The 21,537-nt window shown below is 44.0% G+C and overlaps 1 protein-coding gene across 1 annotated transcript in view; it reads right to left on the bottom strand.

Annotated features, from left to right (window-relative positions):
* SOBP (sine oculis binding protein homolog) overlaps positions 1-14,334 on the bottom strand; it is a 100,961-nt gene extending 86,627 nt beyond the window's left edge. The window contains exons 1-3 of the mRNA XM_075708367.1: positions 14,239-14,334; positions 4,585-4,723; positions 2,528-2,713 (exon numbers count right to left, since the gene is read on the bottom strand). Coding sequence (XP_075564482.1) covers positions 2,528-2,713; positions 4,585-4,723; positions 14,239-14,334 — 421 coding nt within the window. The remainder of the gene's footprint in view (positions 1-2,527; positions 2,714-4,584; positions 4,724-14,238) is intronic.
* Positions 14,335-21,537: the final 7,203 nt, after the last annotated feature.

Here is a 21,537-nt window from a genome sequence, read left to right on the forward strand (position 1 = left end):
AATCTTGTAGATTTTTCTCCTGTACAATATCTAAAAGCTTTCCCCATCCATCCACAAAGTCTGGACTCATCCTGATTCTCAGCATCTCAGTCACCTCGTTTTCTCTCTGGCCTGTAACGTACCCTTGTCCTATGTGCGTCCACTCAAAGCGTGCTGCAAAGATCCCTTTCTCTGCCCAGCATTTTAACGTTGAAGTTTTCTCTTGGACTCTTTCTGCCTCTCCCTCCTGTCCCCTTTCTTCATTTATTAACTCAAACACATGTAAGCTCCTTCTGTTCTTGTGGCAGGTCAGTCATAGCCTGTCTCTCCCCCATGTTGAAAATGTTGACTTTCAGTTTTAGCAATTAATGACGTGAATATTTTCATTTGCCTACTCAACTCAAAGAAGCACCTTTGTGCTGTTTCCAAAGTCGTCCCTTGTGCTTGTGAGGGGCTCTGAGAAAATATCCCCAGAGTTACTCTTGTCTGGCTTTGTATCACTCTGAAGTTTTCTGCTTTGATGTAGTGCCCACAAAACGGTGTCAAAGTGCAGCACCAAGACCACTGCCTAGCACGCTGGCTCTCCCAGCTCCTTTGTACTCCCTCTTCTACTTGTATTCACCAGTTGTTTCTTGCCAGGCTCTTTGGGGTGATCATGACTAGGGCACCTACGCCCTAAGATAAAACAAAACAATTACTACCGATGCTTATTGCAAATCCCACAAAGGTTGTGGTTCTCCTCCTCCTCCGGTCCTCCCAAACCTTGCTTTCTAAAACAAAGGTGAGATAAATAGGCTCATCTGCTCAGAAGTCATGGTAATCTAGCGCTCATTACTGATCATGGGATAAAGTCAGAGGAGGCAGAGATTATGCGTTCATATCACCTATGCAAGTAAAACAATAATATTCATTATGAATTAATAAATTCAAAACCCAAAGTTGGAAAATACTTATGAAAAGCCTTCTCTGCACATTACCCTTAGCAGTACATTTGAACACGGGATCTCATGTGGTAGGTGGACAGGCAAAGAACAGAAGGCAGTTGACTTGGCCACGCTTCCCCTGTATCCACTTAACTACCATGGCAGTAATTTGTTTTTCTACTTCATAGATCCATCTCCTCCTGCTTGTTTGATGTCATAAAAATCCAGCAACTGTGGCAGTTTGCACAATGCATGTTATAGCCTTGTGTTCACGTACCACAAATTCAGCATTCTGGATTCATTCATGACTCAGATTGGAGGAGAAAATAGCTTGGGATGGCACAAGCCCTTGATTAAAGCTTTAGGGCCAAATCAACAACAGCTGAGGATCCAGCCCATATGGCCCGAGATCTTTAGCTGTGTAAAGGCTGCAGGAATGGGCCCAAATAGCTTTGGTAATTAGCAAATTTCGTATAAAATAGATGAAAAGTCTTTGGCAGGGAATGCATATTGAGTAACATTTGAAAATTATTCATAGCATATTACTATACTTCTTTAGAGATAAAAATCAATGACATAAAAATAATTTGGGAGGGGCAACTGTAGTCTACCACATGACTATCAACAGGCAAACACGTTCGTGGACCGATCGGTATTTTAGTTACCTTTAGTCAATGCAACAAAGGGCAGAGGTGACCATCTAACACCTGGGACCTGATCCTACAAGCTGTTCTGCCTCTGCAGAAGCGTCTTCACACGTGGTGGGGACTCTTTAGCCAAGCTGCCTCCCTGCGTGCGGAGAGCTATACAGTTCTTGGGTAGGTATTGCAGGTCACCCTGTACTCCTCGGTGCCTCGGTCACCCAAGAGCACCCAGAACGACACCCAGGGACATGCACAGAAGCAGGACTGAGCCTGCTCCTATCTAAATTCACCAATTATCGCACCATGTACAGCAGTAAACAATAACACAGCAATTAATCACCCTGGTGTAGCTGTAAGAGTTACTTTCACAGATTATGGTAAGCAGCATGCAGTGTGGAATAAATCATTTTTCATGCAAACTCTGAGGAATGGCATGTTGTAAAATCACTCCTGATAAAAATCTAATGAAAATGTAAAACATCTCAGTGCAGTCTCCTGGGTAGAGTCAAGATCATATTAAACCCTCAAGAGACAACGGTCAGGTATTTCAGTGAGAATCAAGAGACAGTTTTCCCAGGATGAGCTTGTTAACCTGATATAAAGACATGATATTGATTTGATGGCTTTGTCTCTTTCACTGTTTCTTTCGTGGAGCCTATTTTTAATTTAATCATCTTCCATTAATTTATTTAAAGGCTTCATTCATCAGAACAAATTTTTTTTTTTCCTAAAAGCAGATGATGTTGAGAGTATAATCCAGCATGCAGAGTGTCACAAGCAGTACAAGTCTGTTGTCATCACATTTGCAGAAGTTTTTCAAGAGTAATAACAAATAAAGTCACTCTCCCACTCCATTGTAAAGTTCCCTGTGACTGGTTTTTAAACATTTTGAAATCAGCCCTCTTACTAAGGCGTCATGATCTAGCAGGCTCAGGACGTGTCAATGACAGTAACCATTTTTAAATGTTCATTAGGATTTACCTGCTGGTGGCTTTATGAAAGGTGGTGGAATTAATGGGACAATAATAGGTACATTCCCGTGATCCTTTGACCCTGCTGGTGAGTCTGAAAGTCCATTTCCTGTGGCAAGCCCTGGGTAGCTTGGGTTTATATTGTATGGTGAAATAACACTGTCCTCAGGTAATTTTGGTTTTGGCAAAGAATTTTCTGTAAAACACAAAGAACACATTGTACAGTATGACAAATATATTTCTTAAATGCCCCTACATACTTTCACCAATCTGTTCATTAAATTACTTACCCTAATACAAGAAGAGCGCACAAAAAACCCCAGATATTTTCCCTTTTAAAAAATGGATACTTTCCAGTATTCTTCAGAAATGCTCCATTTTTTAATATCAAACTCACAATGCTTTTTTTTTTTTTCTCCCCAAAAGGCGGGATTATTTTGTCATGCATATCCTTACTATGCCTGAATTAATCAATGACTCCCTATTCCTGTCCTTTACTTCTGCTGTTCGCATGGCAGTCACACTCACTGTACTGTGACTTCACCAATGCAAGAAGCAGAAATTGAAAAATAAAAGAATTCCTAATTCTCTATTAATAATATGAGTAGTAGCAATGGAAAGGATTTAAAGAAAGGAAAAAAATATTGAAATTACAGCAAAGTGTGCATGAAATGATGACAGTTACTATTCTAATTCTTTAATCCCAAATTACCTCAGGATTCTTATTTGTAGGAATTTCTCTAATGCACCTCAGTTAGCTATGGGGCACGACTTAATTCTTATTATTCCCTCTCCTCCCATCTCTCGGAAAAAGAAACATACTTTTTTCCCTCCTGGTGCATACACCAAAAATTTCTACCCATCACAGGTATTCGACATCTTTGTTTCGTACATAAAACATATGATTTATATCATGTGTCTATAAAAAAAGTATGTCACAAATTTCATCAGGCATAGACTGGGGCCAGAAATCATTAAATAAAAGATCTATTTATTAAAACATAAATAAATGAATCACATTACTACACATGAACAAGTTTCTTCGAAGGTGGCTTAATGACATTGCGTTTTCAATGAAAAATAAACATTGATCACCAGCGTCACTACAGAACCAACAAGCTGCAAACATTCAATTTTAACACGATTAGGTTGTTTCACCTTACCTCTAATTTTTCCATCTTTTTTCTAGCCATCTCTCCTTCCAAACTCATCTCTCTGGTATCAGTACTCATTGCAACACCCACTGAATACAGTGCTGCTGCTGGCCATCAGACAGAAAACCCAAACACTGCTGGCCAGAAATGCAGTGAAAAGTGGCAGTCCAAAAGCATAAAAGCTGCTGCAATTTCCTCTCTTTACCTCACCTTTGAGGAACTCTTGTTGGATAAGTCAAGATGCAGTAATTTACTACTCTTCTCTTCACTCTGATGACAAGTCCCTACCCATCCCCTGCAACTGAGGAGTCAGAAGGCAGCAACTGAACGGCTGAACAAAGAGACTGGATCCCATCCTTCACATTTTGAATCATGAAGATCCAGCACTGTCCCAAACAAATTCCATCCCTGGAGAACTTCTACAGCACTTGCAGAAGACCGTATAGTACAAACATGGCTGAGGAGCCTTTTGTGAACATTCACGCTTGTTCCTACATGTGTTGTGAATATTCCAGCTCAAAATCTTTCAGCGTTTTAAAAAGCCATAGGCCAAAAAGCCTTAGTTTTGAAAGCAAAAGGGTTCCTTAAAGCCACACTGCTAAGAAAGAAAGTGCTCCCTTTTTTTTTCCAGTTGTGAGCAGTTTATTGGTACTACAGGTACATGACTTTCAACCAACTCACAAAAGGTATTATTTGTGAAGATATATTAGTAAGTGCCTACTAACAGCAATTTTGTTAAGTAATTTTCCTCGTACACTATTGGCTTCCTCGTACTAGAAGGCACTCTCCGATATTTTTATGTAAACCAACCACGAAGCAAGCAGCTGAACACGCTTCCCAATCCATGCCAATTCAGAGAGCTTGAGATATTAATCCTTCTTTGCATGAACACAGAAACATGAAGTCCCATTACCTTTGAGAACAGAAATGTGCTGGCGGCTTTCCCCGTCTGCCGAGTAGTTCCTGAATTCAATATCTTCTCCATCTTTCAATTCAACCTTATCATAACCATACCAGCCAAGGAGCTCATTCATAGTGTTTTCTGCAAAGTTCTGAAAGAGAAAAATTACCTACTTATTTATGTAATCAATAACCATTTGGAAGGAAGGGAGGACTGCATAAATCGAACCGTATCTGTGCTACACGAGGAAGTGTCAGGTTTGGCCCACCTCCTCAAAGACTAATGTTCGTTTCATAAGTCAAGTGCATAAAGTGTAATGCATTTAAATCTCCAACTGGCACATGTAATTATGACAGAGACTCATACGTCTGTAATTTAAAGAAAATGAAAAGGAGAGCTATTTATGACTTTTGCTCTGGCATTCAATGTCAGAAATATTTTAACATACATTCGTCACACAAACTTGTCTGTGTTGCCATGAAATATTTAAGACTGCAGCAAGAGAATAACAGAAACCCAGGATTTTTGTCAACCAGCAGTTAATCAATCTTACTGCGCTACAGTCTTTTCAGCTGGAGCAGGTCACTGACACAATTACAGTTCCTTGAGGTGCCCATGAACCAAATCAAATAAAATCACAGCGAAGACATTTTTCCTCAGAGTTATAAGCCCTTGCATAGTCAAACCACTTAAAAACTCTTCACCATGAAAGCATTTTACCATAACGTTTCATGCAAACGTCTCTTATATTTGTTTAAGAAAACCTTTCTCAGTTTTGCCATATTTATTTTCAAACCTATTTCCAAGCAGCCGTGTGGTTACATTTTATGTTTGTATGGAAATGCAAAATATGGAACATGACTGTCATAACTCTTAAATTCTATTAAAAACACGTCCTCTAGGTCATGTGGCAAAAATATTTCTCTAGAAAATGCTCATTACTGGGCCAGGAGATTTAGTGGAGTAAGTTAAGAAATCTGCAGCCAGGCAACAAAGCTTTCTGAAACCAAATAGTGCCATGGAGCTCTACAGCTTATGGATTTAGGAAACTACCAAAGGAAACCAGCTAACGAATTACTGTGATGGCAAAGATCAGTTTAAAGTAGTATGACAACTATAAAATGAAACAAAAAAGCCACACACAAAGCCTTTTCGATTTGGTCTCCGCATTTTTTTATTATCGCTCTTTTAAAACAAATTCCAAACTTCAGTTTCCTGTAAGATCTCGACATCTAAAATAATGCTCCTGATCAGCACCATCTCCCGGGACTCTGGCTACCAGCAAAGGAACAAGGAGAATACGACACCAATTCAAAACAAATCGTACGTGTCAAATTTGCAGGTTGCTAGATTTTGTCTGGTAACTGCTCTGGCTTAATTTTTGAGTGGGAGCAAGTCTAATGATAGAACACAGCAATTCTCCAGTCATTTAAATAAATAAATAAAATTAATCAGACGGTAATTGCTTCCGAATTCAAAGCTACAGCAGGCACTCTGCCCCAGAAGAACGTCAGAGCGCCGCACTGCTCCTGGCTCATTCATCACACCAGATTGCATAGGTGTTCCTGTCACTCAAGGAGCGCTGCAAAGCAGCTATAAGCAACAAACACAAGCAATTTGTCCTCTTCCAGGAGTATCATCTGTGCAATTGTGCTACAAACACACATTTCAGCTAAAGAAAAACCAAAACAAAAACCCACAGCAGACCCCTGGAGCATCAACTTCCTTTTGTTTTTTCCCCTCTTTCATTTTCACTTGACCTCCTGCTGGAAGTCTTGATTCCGTGGCTGTCCTGTGCAGCCCCGAATTGCCAGAAAACATTGCATTGTTCCACCTCTACCTCTAGTGCCAGCATTATAAGTTTGACAGCCCATTACATCTGAACTATGTCACTACTACAGTTTGCAACGACTACAATGCAGTGTAATGCAGCTAATGCCTACACGCATTTCTAAAATAAACTCTCATTTGAATGATGCAGTGTTGCAAGTGTTTTAAATACTAGCAAAAATGGGAAATTTTTCTAATTTTCTTTTGTTTGGCTTTTAGCTTTTTAGAAAACTTCTCTCTCAGCGCTGAAAGTCCCAATGCACTAACCCTGTCTCTAACCCATGGGAATCCAACACCAAAATGACCTGGAGATGGGGAGTGAAACCTCACCGCTGCAGCTCACCCAGAACGCCCTGAAGGGGTCCACTGAGACCCAAAGGCAAGCTCTGCCAGCTTCCCCTGCTTTGCTAAATTCCAACTATGGAGATGCAGCCCTAGAGACTAATCTAGCAAGGTAGACACCAATTGACAAAGTCTTCCTGACTTAAACCCCATGCAACGAAATTAATTGAGTAGCTCTAAATTTGCCTCCTGTGGATGCTTTGTGTTTTATTTGCACCGTTGATCGACTCAGGCAATGAGTAATTTCTAATTACTTGTCAAGGAATATGTAAGCAAGGCTGTATATATATGCTTATTTTTCCCTGAAAATTCATACATGTGTATGTCTCTTCAGAAGCTAGTCAAAGTGATGGTCAAGTCTGTAATGGCACAAAGTTTAAGTACCTTTCAAGTCTCATTTTTACTATCCATGATAAGTGACGCACAAAAATGAACACTCATAATGACAAAAAATACATTTGATTTTGAAATTACCCATCACAGAGACTTGACTCTTAAAAAAAAAATCACTGGAGTCTTTCCTACTAACTTCAATGAGAGTACAATGAGGTTGCATACTAGTAGTAACAAAAGTAAGCACATCTTTAACACTGTGATTTCTCAACAAGGATGCCTGGATAAAAAGAAACAATTAAGCCATTCTTCTTCATAATTTATCTTACCTATTACAATGATGCTGATCACTCTTAATACTATTCCCTCAGTGGCTAACAGCCAGGGCTTCGTTACACAGCACTTTATACACGGCAGACCAAGAGGATGATCCCATCCTTAGCAAGATGGTAGTTAAAGCAGAGAAATGTTTTCTTCTACACTAACTCTGTCGCACAGATGCGCATCCACAGAACTACGACATCGCTTTCCCTCAGACTCCTGACTACAATACCAATTTGCAGTGACGTCTAACATCCTGTCAGTTGAGATGATGGTCACACAGGTCATGTCCTTGCTGAAGCCACTGCCCTGGAGCTGACCACTATTATTGTTTCCATGTATTCTCCCTTCTTCCATTTCAATGGTAGGCCCAATCTACATGAATTCAAGCTACGGTAACAAGATAGGATTTGGAAGGTATGGTGGCAATAGTCAAAACACAAATGATTAGATGCAGGGGGAAAGAAAAAGAGGCAAAAAAAGCCCAGTTCTTGATGAAATTAAGGAAAGGAAGCAAGCCAATTAACATACCACCTGTACATGCAGAGCAGAACCTCACTGAAAGATGTACAAGCTTCAAAGGCTTAGTGAAAGGAAGGGTGATGATTGTAACAATGGTGCTTAAGAAAAGCAAGAATGTGGGACCCAAGGTTGGAGCAGGAGAGCAAAAGAAGCAGTGATGAAGCAGGCTAGACAGGAACCAGCTGAACTGAGAGACGACAGACCTGCCAAAGCCCAGGGAGAAGGAGATGTGAAGATGAGTGTGGATGACCAGATGGAAGACACGCAAGGAGCGGCAATTCCAAACTTTTGCAAGAACAGGACAGCAGAGGCACTGAGCTAGTCCATGCCTACTTTCAGACTCATTCCCCAAAAGGATGTGGAGGGTCTGCAGGTTGGAGGCTGCCACTCCAACCCCACAGCCCTGCCAGAGGGCTGGGATGATGTGAAAGACCAGCACACCAGGGAAAACCTTGCCCACCATCAATAAAATCCCAAGTCAGCAATCATACTGCTAAGCTGGGACCCTTGAGCCCAGAGCAAATCCCACTGAACCCAAAGGGAGCCCTGCAGAGGTCCGTGGATTTCATCGCAAAATTACAGCATGGAAGCTAACTTTTTGTGTTCAAAAAACAGGTAGATGTGGCACTTCGGGACATGGTTTAGTCTAGTCTACCCTTGATTGGCTTAGAGTAGACTTGGTAGTGTAGGTTAATGGTTGGACTGGATGATCTTAAAGGTCTTTTCCAACCTAAACGATTCTATGATTCTATGATTCACCCTGCAGGGGAGGCAATGCTCAGTCCCCTGCGGGGAAACCAAGAGACCGAGCCGCGGTGCTGCTCACAGTGCGGGCCAGCGTCAGAGCTGAGAAGACAAGCACAGAAATCCTGCCCCGTGTCCTTCTGTGCTCACACCGCCACACCACGCTCGGCCTCTTGCGCACGCACCAAGCAGCCAGGCTCCCCAGGCTGCGGTGGAAACACCGATAACCTCTTCAGCTGCCGGCGCACCCCGGCAGCGGGTTAACATCCCACCGGAGCCAGATCTCCTGCGCATCTCTAGCTGACAGCGCACCACGGCAGCTACCTAAGTGCCAGGGCATTCACTATGGCTGCAGCACCACCAGCTCACCCCTGCCAAAGAAACTGGCCCAAAAATGCTCCAGCGGCCCCGGTCACACAACACCGCCAAAGCCCTCCTTTCCTAATAGACAGCAATTCTTTTTTTGCCCCCTGCTAAGTCCCAAACCACTTATCACTACTGCAGGGCAATGTGTAATTTGCATGTTTTAACTGTATGATTTCTCTATTCTTGTACTATATAGAAATATCCTCCCTCCTGGAAGAGCCAGGATAACTAGCTAACTATTATGCTCGTTGGTATTTTGACTTGAATTTGCTTCCTATTCATGGGAAAGATGAAGAAGGGTGCGTTGACTCGCCAGACTGCGGTTTCTCCCCTTTGTGAGACTGACTTATACACAAGGCAGTAAAAACATAATCACATTTATTCCCGCTTTAGGATTCATTTCATCGTAACAGTACACCTACAGCTTGATTTTTTACATTGCAATGCATCATTTTCCCAAATCTTTGCTAATTAATACATTCTGAAGCTAAGCCACGCTTCTCTTTCCATCTCAGACCTCTTGCCTTTCCTTCTCTATGAACCTTATTCACAGGGGGCAAGGCCTGGCTTCACCAAATGAGGCCTGGCAAACACGGCGGCAGGAAACGCAGGGGAGAATGGGTCTGTCAGACTCATTTTCTTCTAGGTTTTACTGCTGAATGTTTATTTCAGATCTGGGAGGAAGCACAGTGGCTCCATTCCATTTCCTTGCCTGCATAACCCACTCGGTGCAGAGCCCCACAAATTCACTTTTCACTTTCACTGCACCGAGGAAATAAAAATGTTTCTATAGTCACAATATGAACTTGGGATTTTTTATTTTTTTTTTACCAGCCCTCACTTTCTTTGCTTATTTATGTTGTTGCCATATTGAATTTTATGGTCAGACCCTTATGCTATCAGAAAGCAACATTTATGGATGCTTTAATATCCTTTGTCCTCCCCCACACACGCTGGGTTCTGTAATACCCGCTTTGTTTGGGGAAGCACTATTTCTGCAGTGCATGGGCAGGTGAGGCTCCCTGCGCAGACAACGCAACCCCCTTCTGCAGCCATCCCACAAAACTCCTTCCACGCAGATTCCGCAAAAAGAACCCTCCACCTCGGTCTCCTGAAATAGTACAATTGATAAAGTCTGTCTGCTTTTTCACTTTCCCAAAGACACTTTTTGCTTTTCAGGAGAGAAGGGAGGAGTTTCCGTGGAATCTTCTGAGCGCTCCGAGCGATCTGGCTCGCTCCAGGTGCAGCACTGCTATGCCTGCTTCACCGCCTTCCTCTTTCTGACAGTAGTACTTTTAAATGGCAAACGGGGAATATTAAAACACTAAACTGAAAGATCTTCTGACGAGTTTACTATTAAACTAGAACAGATGGGGCTGTCTTAAGCTCTAGGCATCAGGAATGAAGCCCAATTTTAGATACAAATTAGTTACTGCGAATATTTATAGACAGTAAACTCCTTGGGCACAAGGAGCAGCCCTGTGAAATTACAGCGCAAATTAATTGCTCGCCTTTCAACTGAGAGACACGCAGATACACTGTCTTGCTTGTTCAGGAGAACTTCCAGTGCAACCCAGTACTGGATGTAACTTCATTTCACAACATCGCAGAGCACCTAGCTGCTCCTCCTGAGCAGCACTGCTGCCTGGCAAGGGAATGGCAAATGGAAATAAGCTGAGGAGGGACGGATGGGGAAGTCATCACCGTGCCTTGACGAGTGCTTTCATCAATTAAACTGTAAAAAACATTTTGGTCTTAAAATAGTACTGGGTTCCCCGATTACGATAGCTTTGGATCTATTAGGTGTTCTGTTATTCACCAGCTAGTGAGAAATGGCACTGAACTGAATTTCAGAATAACTATCTGCTCTTCTTCCAAAGCGTGAGGTGAACAATGCTACCTCTGGAAGAAAAAATGCAAAGTATCATCTGAAGGAGGAAGGGGGACAAAAGAAAAAAATAGCTAGGAAAGCGAGGCTGTGAAGGTCACAGCGAAACAAAACAGTTCCTCCTGAATATATTTTTCATTGAAATGTAATATCAGAAAACTGTGCAGAGTCATGTACTTTTTGCACACAACATTGTATCAAATTAAAATTTGTTATAACCATCATGTAAATTAGGTTAACGATAACAAAAATGTAACTTAATATCTGGCATAAGGAAAGAGCAAGCAACCTGACTATCCATCCACTCATGTTAAAACCGAGCCGTGACACTACTGTTGGAAGACACCAAACCAAGCAGTTAGGTGTTGTGATCCTTCTCAAGTAAATATCTGACTGTATCAAACAGCAAATCTTGAAGGAAGTCACTGTGATGAGGTAATTTTATTGCTCATTCATAGTGCCCTGCATTTGCTGTACTTAAAATAGACACTTGTACCAATGGCCTTTTTATTACCCGAAGGGGAACAAAAAAAAAAAAAAAAAAATCACACATACACCAGTCCTTTTTCTTTCTGCTAGCAAACGGAGGCAATTTGATCCAACGTGGGCTGAAACCTGAGTAGGTCACTGTACACCATGATAAAATTCCCTAATCCCTGAGCCAAATTTCCCTGAGGGGGCCCTCCTACTTCTCCTTCACTTTCCAAGCTGACTTTTCCATTCCCTCTCTCGTCTTTTCCTTCCCTTCATCTCTTTCATTTCCCCTACCTTAAAGCCTTGATATCTGATCTGCTGCTGATACTCAGGTTACAGTTTTTACAGCTTAGGCTGTCTATTGCTGTATACATTCCTTTCTTTCTGCTCTGCCGTGATTACTTACCAGAGCTTATTTTACACTGGTCCAGATGAAAGCAGTTCAGATGAAGGGAAACAGTCAGCCTGTTTGAACATTACAGATATGAACCTACACAAGGGCACATTGTGTTCCCTCTGTCACTTCACTGCAAACATTTTGCACAGTGTAACCAATTTGTTACATTATTGTATTCCTCGGGTTTATGAAGAACAACTAGACAGCTTGATTCATCAGTAAAGCAAAAGAGTAAATGATCGCCATGGGATTTTAACTTTCTCAACAAGTCAAAAATTCAAACCACTTCTTTTTTTTCCCTCCCCCCTCTCTTTCCCCTTCTTGGATGATAGCAGCCAACTGTCCTACTAAAAATGCAGACTCCCAGCACAGCATATATAGCATAGTTTACATTGAAAGGTGGCCTGTGTTTTGTGAAAGGTTCTGCCATCAGCTATCTCACTCTCGACCAGAAATCACACCAGTTCAAAACGTCGCTTCTACCCGCCTTTAATTTCTAAGTCAGCTGAAATCTTGAGGTTTCTAACCTTAAGCAGCTACCCGTGATTAAAAAAAGAGAAACTCTCTACACGAAGGTTAACGCCAGTGCTTAATACCAAAGCATTAGTTTAAAATTGTGTAATTTTTCTCCTTCACACAATGTTGTTTTTGTTTCTTCCTCACCCTTTCAGACAAACATCTGTTATACTGTAGAAGAACAACTATCTCCCAAACCGCTGAGTGTGCCTCCAGCCAAAGTAAACAAAACAAACCCAGAGGATCCAGCACAGTCAGCCTTTATATCCAGCCAGGATAACATTTCACATGTTTTGATTAAAATTAGCTAATTTGTAATCCTAGAACCTATGAAACTTAAAAGCTGCAATCCATATAGATCGCATTAGGCGATGCTCTAAGGGGCCAATGCCCTATACTACAGACCTCTGCAGCCCTCAAAACTATGTGCAATTACAACAAGCAATGACTCTTACTCTCCGGTGCCTGTACAGAGCCCTCTCCAAAAATAGGATGTGTCATATATCTCGCAAAGAATAATACCGCTCCTCGGGACTCGAAACTGGTACGGTTTGGTTCCGAAGAGATGCACCAACACGTTATTTTGTTCATTCCCCTAATACTACTGTTGCCCACATTCCCAGTCGATGCGCACGCAGAACTGTGTACATGGTCATTACACACAGGCAGCAGGAGCAAGAACGCCTGCCGTAGGCAGGAAAGGGCACCTAACTGAAATTAGCGGTGTGCAAAAGAGGGGAGAGGGGAGGGGATTGTGCATTCCTGTTTAATTTTACATGGGGAGATCAATGCTCCGGAAAGCAAAGGTATTTTCACTAGGCATCATGCATATTTATATACTCGCCTATATAGTATACATACTACATGAATGTGTGACATTTTCCAGGCAGTCCTCCACTTACAATCCGCCTTTTAATAAATGACATGTTCAAATTAAATGCCAGCAGCTTTATCTCGTAACCAGACTATGCCATTTTAGTCACTTTATCTGTGCACTGAACAACAACAACAAGTTCAGCTCAAGTCTCCCAACATGTTGTTCCCAACTTTGGGGAATTAGAGACGTAAAACAAACAGGCGTGGAACAGACAGGGAAAACAGGCGCAAAAAAACAGGACCGGCCAAGCCTGGAGCAGCGACCTAACGATAAAAGAAGTCCCGAAACAACGTTTTTGTGCGATCGCAGCCATCCTAACATCTGGAGCGGCCGCCTGAAGCGCTACCTCCAGAGCACAGCTGGACTGGCACCGCAGGCAGGACAGCCCTCCGCAAGATAAATACACTTCCATCAAAAGCAGCCCTTGGACAGCCACCTTTCAGCAGCACCCACGCCGCTGCGATCAACTGCAAAGCGGAGCACGTAAAGCAGGCGAGGAGGCGAGAGGGAGAAGGAGAGAAAAGGGGTCTCCGCGCTGAAGCGCGAGAATGATGCGCGGCTCAGACCGTAACATTTCACTTTGACAATTTAATTACACAGTTGCAGCTGGCTACTGAAAAAGGAGAGAAATACAGTGTTTAAAAGAGGTCCCTTTCTTTCCTAACTTTAGGGCTTCCCAGCTACCTGAGGGGATGGCTATAGAAAGGGAAAAAAAACCAAAACAAACCAAAACAAAAAAACCCCAAAAAACAACAACAAAAAAGGCTCATCACTGGCACCCAAGGAGCTTAAAAGCCCAACGAGGGAGAGTTATTTTAAAAAAATAAATAAATCAAAGCTGGTCAATGAACAGGATTTGCAGCCTGTGAATTCGTCTCTGTTTTCAGCCCAGGAGGCGGAGTTGAGACACATTCAGTGCATCCTACAAAAAAAAAAAAAAATGACAAGAGATCCTTTCTTATTTCATTTCCATGCACGGAGGCGGGGGGGGCTGGAGGGGGGGGGGGGGGGACGGGACACACGACCCCCGCTCCCTTCCCCATCACAGGCACCTACCTTCATCTCCTCGTTGATCTCCCGCTTCACCGGGTGAGCCGGCTTCCTGCTCCTTTTATTTTCGGGAGGTCTCCCTTCTTTCTCCATTTCTGCCATTTTTTGCGCCTACTTGGTGGTGGAGATGAAATGGCTGCTGGTGCTCTGGGGGGGCCGGGAGGGGCGCGGGGGGGGGGCGGCGGCGGCGGCGGCGGCTCTCAGTGGTGGCAGGCGGCGCCGCGGAGGGCCCGGGGGGAGCGCGGCGGCGGCGGCGGCGGCGGCGGGCGGGCGGGGGGCGCGGGCGGGCAGGGGCGCGGGTGCCCCGGCGAGTCAGCCATCTTCTGCCTCGCCGCCGGCCTGCATGGAAGCGGCGCGGCGGGGCGGGCGGGCGGGCGAGAGTGAGGCGGCGCGGAGCGAGCCGGCCCCGCGCCTGCTGTGGCGCTGCTGGCGGGCTGCCGCGGAGGGGGCGGCGGAGGGAACGGGGAGAGGCCGGCCTCGGCCCGCCGGCGGGCGGGGCTTGCCGCCACCGAATCGGCCGCCGCTGCCCGCCATGGGAGCCGCCGGGGAGGGGGGGGGGGGGGGCGTGCGGAGCGCCGGGCGGAGCGAAGAGGAGCGGAGGGGAGGGGGCGGTGCGCCCACGCCCACAGCCCGGGTGGGGGAGGGGGGCCGTGTGCCCCCCCCCCCCCCACGCACACCGTGCGTGGGGGGGGGGGGGCACACGGCCCCCCTCGGCCTGCCCAGAGCGCTCCCCCCGCCCGCCCCGTCCCGTCCCCGCCGCAGTCAGCCGGGGCCGTCCGCCGTGCCGAGGTTGGGTTCCTCCCGTTTTTCCCTTCATCCGCCCCCGGGAGGTGAGGATGAATGGTTTGGTGGGACGCGCTTCAGCGGCGAGGTGCTGGGTTACAGTACACACTGCGGGGGATACATTGATTATTCCTGGGTTGTGCTTTCCCGCTCCCTGGCAGTCCCTAATTACCCGCTACAACACGGTACAGTACGGGGGTGTCCATTGTTCCATTAGTCAAAATTGTAATTGTACGGGGTTTCTCATTATGACTGCGGTACACCTTAAAATTATACTTTTTTTTTTTTAAAAAAAAACCCACAGTCGAAAGATAAACTGCGTTCCGTGTGGGTATGAGTAGGCTCCCCATAAAAATCTCTGTTTAGCCTATCAAAGATAAGTTCGTTTTGCGTGCAACAATGTCTAATTTACATTCTCTGTTTCTGAAGCTTAAATCACTGACATTTTTCAGTATGAAAAGTTGAGCGCAACTCCTTTGCTCGTTCCGTGACTAAAAGGAGCCTTGCTTGCCTGCTTCAGATGGCAGAGTGATTAGAGACACGGCGCACATTTTTCCCCTGTGGCACTGAAAATAGGAAGAAACTGGGATTTTGCATAGTCTTAGCTGTCAGAGCAGCGAGCAGCAAAAGGTGAGATAGCAACCGGACCTCGGTCTGTAAAATCCTAGAGCCCATCCGCAGCGGTAAGGTCACGACCGTTGTGAAGCCGAGGTGCTGCCACTCCCCTCACTGCCTGAAGGAATCAGGCAGATGTTGGAAAAAACCAGATCAGATCGTTCATTTTCGCAGAACGGCAGGACCCCGCGGGGACCCTCGAGAAGGCTCTGCCGGCAGCGAGGAGCTGCAGGAGTCAGCCACAGAGAGGGTTGTGCCGTGGGCTCGGTCCGTTCCGCGCACCCCAGGAACGCGAGGTCTGGCCTCAGACTCAGCAGCAGCAAGCATGAGAAAGAACCAAGATTTATTTCTTTCTTGCCTGTAGTATTTTAAAAATACAGTGAGTTCTGAAACTTGGGGAAACTTAACTTGTGACTCCACAGGTAACCTCCAAAGGATGGTGCTTAATTGGGAGGGCTTCCTCCTCCCGTGCCCCACCGCCACCACCAGCAACCTCATCTCTATGTTTTGGTCACCGTATTCTATTATGAATGCATGGGTATGGTTCAGCTCTCATCAAGTACGAGAGAGATTCCCAGAATCTCAATATATTCTCTCGCACAGTAGCGATAAGACAGGCAGTGCAAGGGGAAGTTGCTTATAAACACAGTCTCGTGTAGCCTCGGAGTTCTTTGAAACCTTTAGCTGGAAAAAGCAAGCCAACATCAGACAACTATTCTGCTTTGAATCGCCACCACCTTGCTGATACATGAAATCATTCTAATGAAAAAGGCAAAATTAATTCTTGTATTAGGGACATATCACGAGTTTCTCTGTAGAGCTGATAGCAGAGTTCTAAGGAAAACCTTAGAACTTCTGCTAAACAGAGTATTGCCTCAAATGGCTCCTGTTCAGTGAAACATCTGAAGACTACTTCTCAACACTTAACTATATATATTGTAATAAAGCACTGTTTCATTGCATAAATTTAACAGACTGAGTTGACAATCTGACAAAAAGATTAATCCCGAACTCCCAACATGAACAGACCTTCCTTTAATATTGGAAGGGACTTTGGAGAGTGTATTTGCAAGCCCAAATGATGCAAATTGTCTTCAGCAGGTTATAGTGAGTAGATCAAAATGAACGGATTCAGGATCAAATCTGTCATTCCAGTTTTCCTGACTAACGGCTGAAGGTTTGGTTGTAAATTGAAGCACTTCCCACCCCTCCCGCTACCAATTCTGAACGTTAACCCTCACTTCTTGATCACCAAAAATAGTGGCTTTCAGCTGGTTTTTTTTTTTCCCAGTTGCACACCCCAAATCCTTTTGAATGGAGATGTGAACTTATGTCTCCTGACAGCAGGCTTGCTTTTCTCAGCCACTTCTGGTAAGCTCCTTAAAAACAGCCTCCAGACCCCCAGTACCTCATCAACCACCCGATGAAAGCCATGGTCTTAGGGCATATAATGTTGTTCTCAGTATCTAATACAGGCTTTGGATGGATACAAAAGTTCTACCTCTCTCTGTCCTAATAATAATGCCTCTTCATCTGACAGCAGATTGTTTCTGCAACTGTCACGATTCCTACTTTTCTAGAGCTGTTATTACCTTTATATATTGCATATTATTATACTACATATTCTTGGGAAGTTGTTCTTCTAGTGATAGCATATGGAGGACCATCAACTGTCAACACAGAAGTTCATGCATTTAGAGTGCTCAGACGTTATCTGACACACATCGCAGATACCAAAATAAGTTTTGGAAACCATCTAATTATTCCACTTGTTACTGGGGAGGGAATGACTAACAAAAAGGAACGCTTTCAGGTTTTAATGGTAGCTCGTGAACTCATAAGGGGAGGCAGAACATCAGAATCTATGGAAGCCATAAATTTGTCATACAATGGCATTGATCTAAACATCTCCAAAAAGTTATGAGAAAATAAATCTGGTATTTACATTACAGAGACCCCAACATTAAATACATTTACTGAACTGTGACAGCACGTATTTCTTGTGTGAAAACCTGTATTTTTGGTAAAGAAACCTGGTTCAGTAGTGCTCAATATGGATTCTGCAAACATCTTAAGCAGGTGAATAAAGGTAGCTGATTGGATCAATAGGGCTCCTCGCATTTATTCTACCAGACAGAGGTTGAGGTTTGTGGTATCAGTAAGCAGTTTTCAGCCAAAGATGAAATCCTGATCCTGTGGAAAGCAGTGAAGATCTTGCTCCTGAGTTTAATGAGACCGAATTCCTTGTGAAATTTCCAAGGTGATTTTAAATCAATCTATTATATAGTGTGCATTGGAAAGCAAGAATCCCACGTTCTTTAAAAAAAAAAAAAAAGCAGGATTTTCAAAATATGTGTCCATTCTCATTCAAAGCAAAAATACGATTTTTCAATATGAGGGGGAAAAAGCTTCCTACTCCTTACTGTAAGTCATCTTGAAAAGGAGGAGAAAGGAACTGTGTATCAGGCTTCCCATGATGAGTGTGTGCTCTAACCACAGTGCAATACAGTAAGTTTCTCACTGTCTTGCCTGTTCAAGGGTTTGGGGTTGGGTTTTTTTTTTTTTTGGTTAGCTCATTGGTTACTTTCAAAGTCGGGAAGAAAAAAGCCATGTGATGTGCCTTGTGGTGGTCGCTAAGGCACCTGCAAGACTGAGGTTCGGGTCCCGGCCGTATCTGAGTCATGGCAAGAACCTGAGCTTTCCCTGCCATTGCCCAAGCGCGTTTTACACCCAAGGTGCTTTGCCAAGCTCCATATTTTTGTTCTATCACGGCTTTGCATTTCCAACTCTGAATTTGTACTTGGATTTTTGCAAGCACAGTAATTTGGACTTCTGAAAAACAAATATCATTCATAAATTGACAGGTGCAAACGAGTTGCCTAAAATAAATCGCCCCGGGTTTAATTTATGTTCTATTATTCATATTCCTCTTTATTAGTATTTACGTGTTTTAAAAGGGCACCTATCCGCTTAGCGGAGCTGCGTTTTAGGTAACACGAAAGCGACACTTCGCTATAACTAAGTTCTTCAATTTGGTCTTTATTAATGTGTAACTCTCTTTAATGTGATTATTGAGCTATTTCTCCTCGTTACTGCCTACCGGAGCGGACGAGATAAACAAGCAGGCCTGGTTTTCCAGCTGGTAAATACGCAAGCGGCGCGACGGCTTCAGAAGCGAAAGGTTTTAAAAGGCAAGGGCGTCAAACAAATGCCCGTCGGGGGGCACGCTGGAAACGACGTGACGGTTTTCAGAGGCAAAACTGGGGACAAACCGGGTAAATCACCGCAGCAGCTGCGCTGCCCGGCGGGAGGAAGGGGCCGAGCCCCCGCGGCCCCCGGCCCGGGCGGCATCCCCGGCCCGGCGCAGCCCGGGCTGCCGCGGCGAGGGCTCCCCCTCCCGTCCCTCTCCTTCCCCACACGGTGGGAGAGGCAGCCTGCACCCGCGGGCACCAAAATGTGTGCGGGCACACGTCTGCGTGCCTGCGCGCACGTAGAAACACGCATGTGCGCCCAGACGTCCCGGGAGAAAGCTGGAGGTAAGAAGGGAAGCTTCTTTCCCCCCCCCCCCCCCCCCCAAATAACAGCCGCAGGCGTTGCAAGGCCAAAATAAAGATGTGGCGCTCAACTGGTTTCTCCTAATCTTGCTGATCATTTACCTTATGGTTGCCTGCTTGCCAAGGTGTTGTCAGCTCTCTATCAGGTTGCTTAGTAATGCCAGTCACTGTGGAAAACCTACGTCTACGCAGTCTTTCACGAGCTAACCTCTTCTCATTTCACCTGTATCCGAGGTGAAGCCTTAATAAACAGCAATTTAAATTCAGGTATTTGGTTTGCTGGAGTGTTTAAACAAAGACATTCATTATATGTGTTCATAGAAAAGTACCGTTACGTTGATGATTTTTTTTTTTTTCCATTTGACTTGAAGTGGAAACGTTCCTCTGAATTTTTGTACGACACGCTAAGGTGATAGATTATTTATGCCATCAGAAGCAAATAAATGCACCGAATAATTAAAATATCAGCTCCCAATCTTTTTTTTTTTTAAGTATAGCCAGCCATTTTCATGCACATGGAAAACACGCATGTGGACTTCTCCCTCGCTTCAGTTCCACCCAATTCCCACTTCCACCTCAGATACGTTATTTCACCCATACCTTTGAGAGGGGGTACATTCCATTCGTTCCTGAGCTTGGACGGACGCCCGCAGCGTTACTCACACACAGTAGTGTCTGTAGATTCCTTTCTGCTGTGGATACTAATCTCAGTCCAGAGTTTCCTTAGATGATTAGAGGCTGTTCTGCAAAATGTCAAGGGGTAGCCTCTCCAAAGCAGACACACAGTATGGCAGCTGAAATGGGAGTAGTGGCGGCTTTCCAAATACGAAGGTCTGGAAATGTTTGGAGGTATTTTAATATTGATGAATATTTCATTTTTTTGTGCTGCTTTAGGGTATCGGTGTCAAATCTGTACAGATTAATGGCAAGATAGAGCCTTAATACTGTTAATGCTTTTTAAAGTTCTGGCAAACATAGAGAAACTTTATTTAACTTATTAACTCATTAATTCATGATTGCTCTTCTGGCCTGAAACTTTACATAATTTGATAAACAGAAAGAAATGTTAACTTGTTTCTCTGGTTCTTTGTTAAATACTTCCGAGTCTTCTGTTAAAATGCCTTTTTGGTTTTTGATTCATTTTTCATGTTTCCTACACCAAAAGTAAGCAAGGAGAAGTCTTTTCCTTCTTCAGCATCAGAGAACACCCACATCATTAAAAACCAATCAATACTAAACCTTTAAAAAGGTATCAGCAATGCATTAAAAACCAAATTAGTAAAATATGCCCCGGACACCAGTATTGACTTTGGGGAAAAATCTTTATCATCTGTCTGCTGCTACACCCTATCTCTCCACTATGGTTATTCAGTGACTCTGCTGTGATGCTTTCATATTGGACACAATGCCAGAGACCAGGTAGAGGAATATGAAGGACCTCTGGATGAGCAAGAAACTTAGACACTTTATACCAGACTTGAGCTTGGCTGTGACAAACTACACATTTGCAACCTCCAGACTTCATTAAGGTTAAGGACTGTACCTCAGAATAAAACTTGTGAATCTTCTGAAGTTTCATTTGGTTCAAAACAGTGGTCTACTTGCTCTGTCGTGCAGGTTGGCAAGAGCATATACCAAGCCCTACTTTCTTGAGGGCTTCTTATTTCCTTGCAGCTGACACCCAAAATGCTGACCTCCAAGGGCTGCTCTGGAGAAGGTCTGAGGTACCTGGGAGACCCTCCTAGTCTCTGTGTGTCCAGCCCCTGTTTCTCACATACCTTGAAAGCAGGGAACTGTCAAAGTCAGAAGCAAAACTGGTGAGGGGTGTAGACTTGCACTCTCTGCAGCTGTCCCACAGCTGTAAACCTCCTTCCAAGGTGAACTGAAAATATTTACAGCCAAGGCACACTCATTTCTTCACCCACCATTTCTCAACAATGACAATTTCCGTCCCTTCCCATTCTTTTACTTCTCCACACAGAAGAAGGCAGGAGAGAGTCTTCTTAACTCGCACTTTAATAAATGGGTAAGTCTCCCAGATGCTACAATGACAGGAGGAGAGGGGGAGAGGCTGTGTGGGACTGGGATGCAGCAGAAAGTTCTCCCTTCTTTATAACTTCATTCTTTTTTTTAATAGATCAATTGTGCTGATACATTCCTGAAAATATTATTACAGTAATCTACATCAAATTCTTCCTAAAAGGCATCCCTCATTTCTTTGTCTTTCTGTGAAGAATAAAAGAATTTTTTACAATAAAGATAGTGGTTTATACATTTTCTCATAATCCTGTATTTCCCCTGTGAGCTTTGTTGCATGATATAGTATGTCAGTTTAAGTAACATCTGTCAAGGG

This window comes from Pelecanus crispus, chromosome 3, assembly GCF_030463565.1.
Source record: "Pelecanus crispus isolate bPelCri1 chromosome 3, bPelCri1.pri, whole genome shotgun sequence".
In the NCBI taxonomy this organism is placed as follows: Eukaryota; Metazoa; Chordata; class Aves; order Pelecaniformes; family Pelecanidae; genus Pelecanus; species Pelecanus crispus.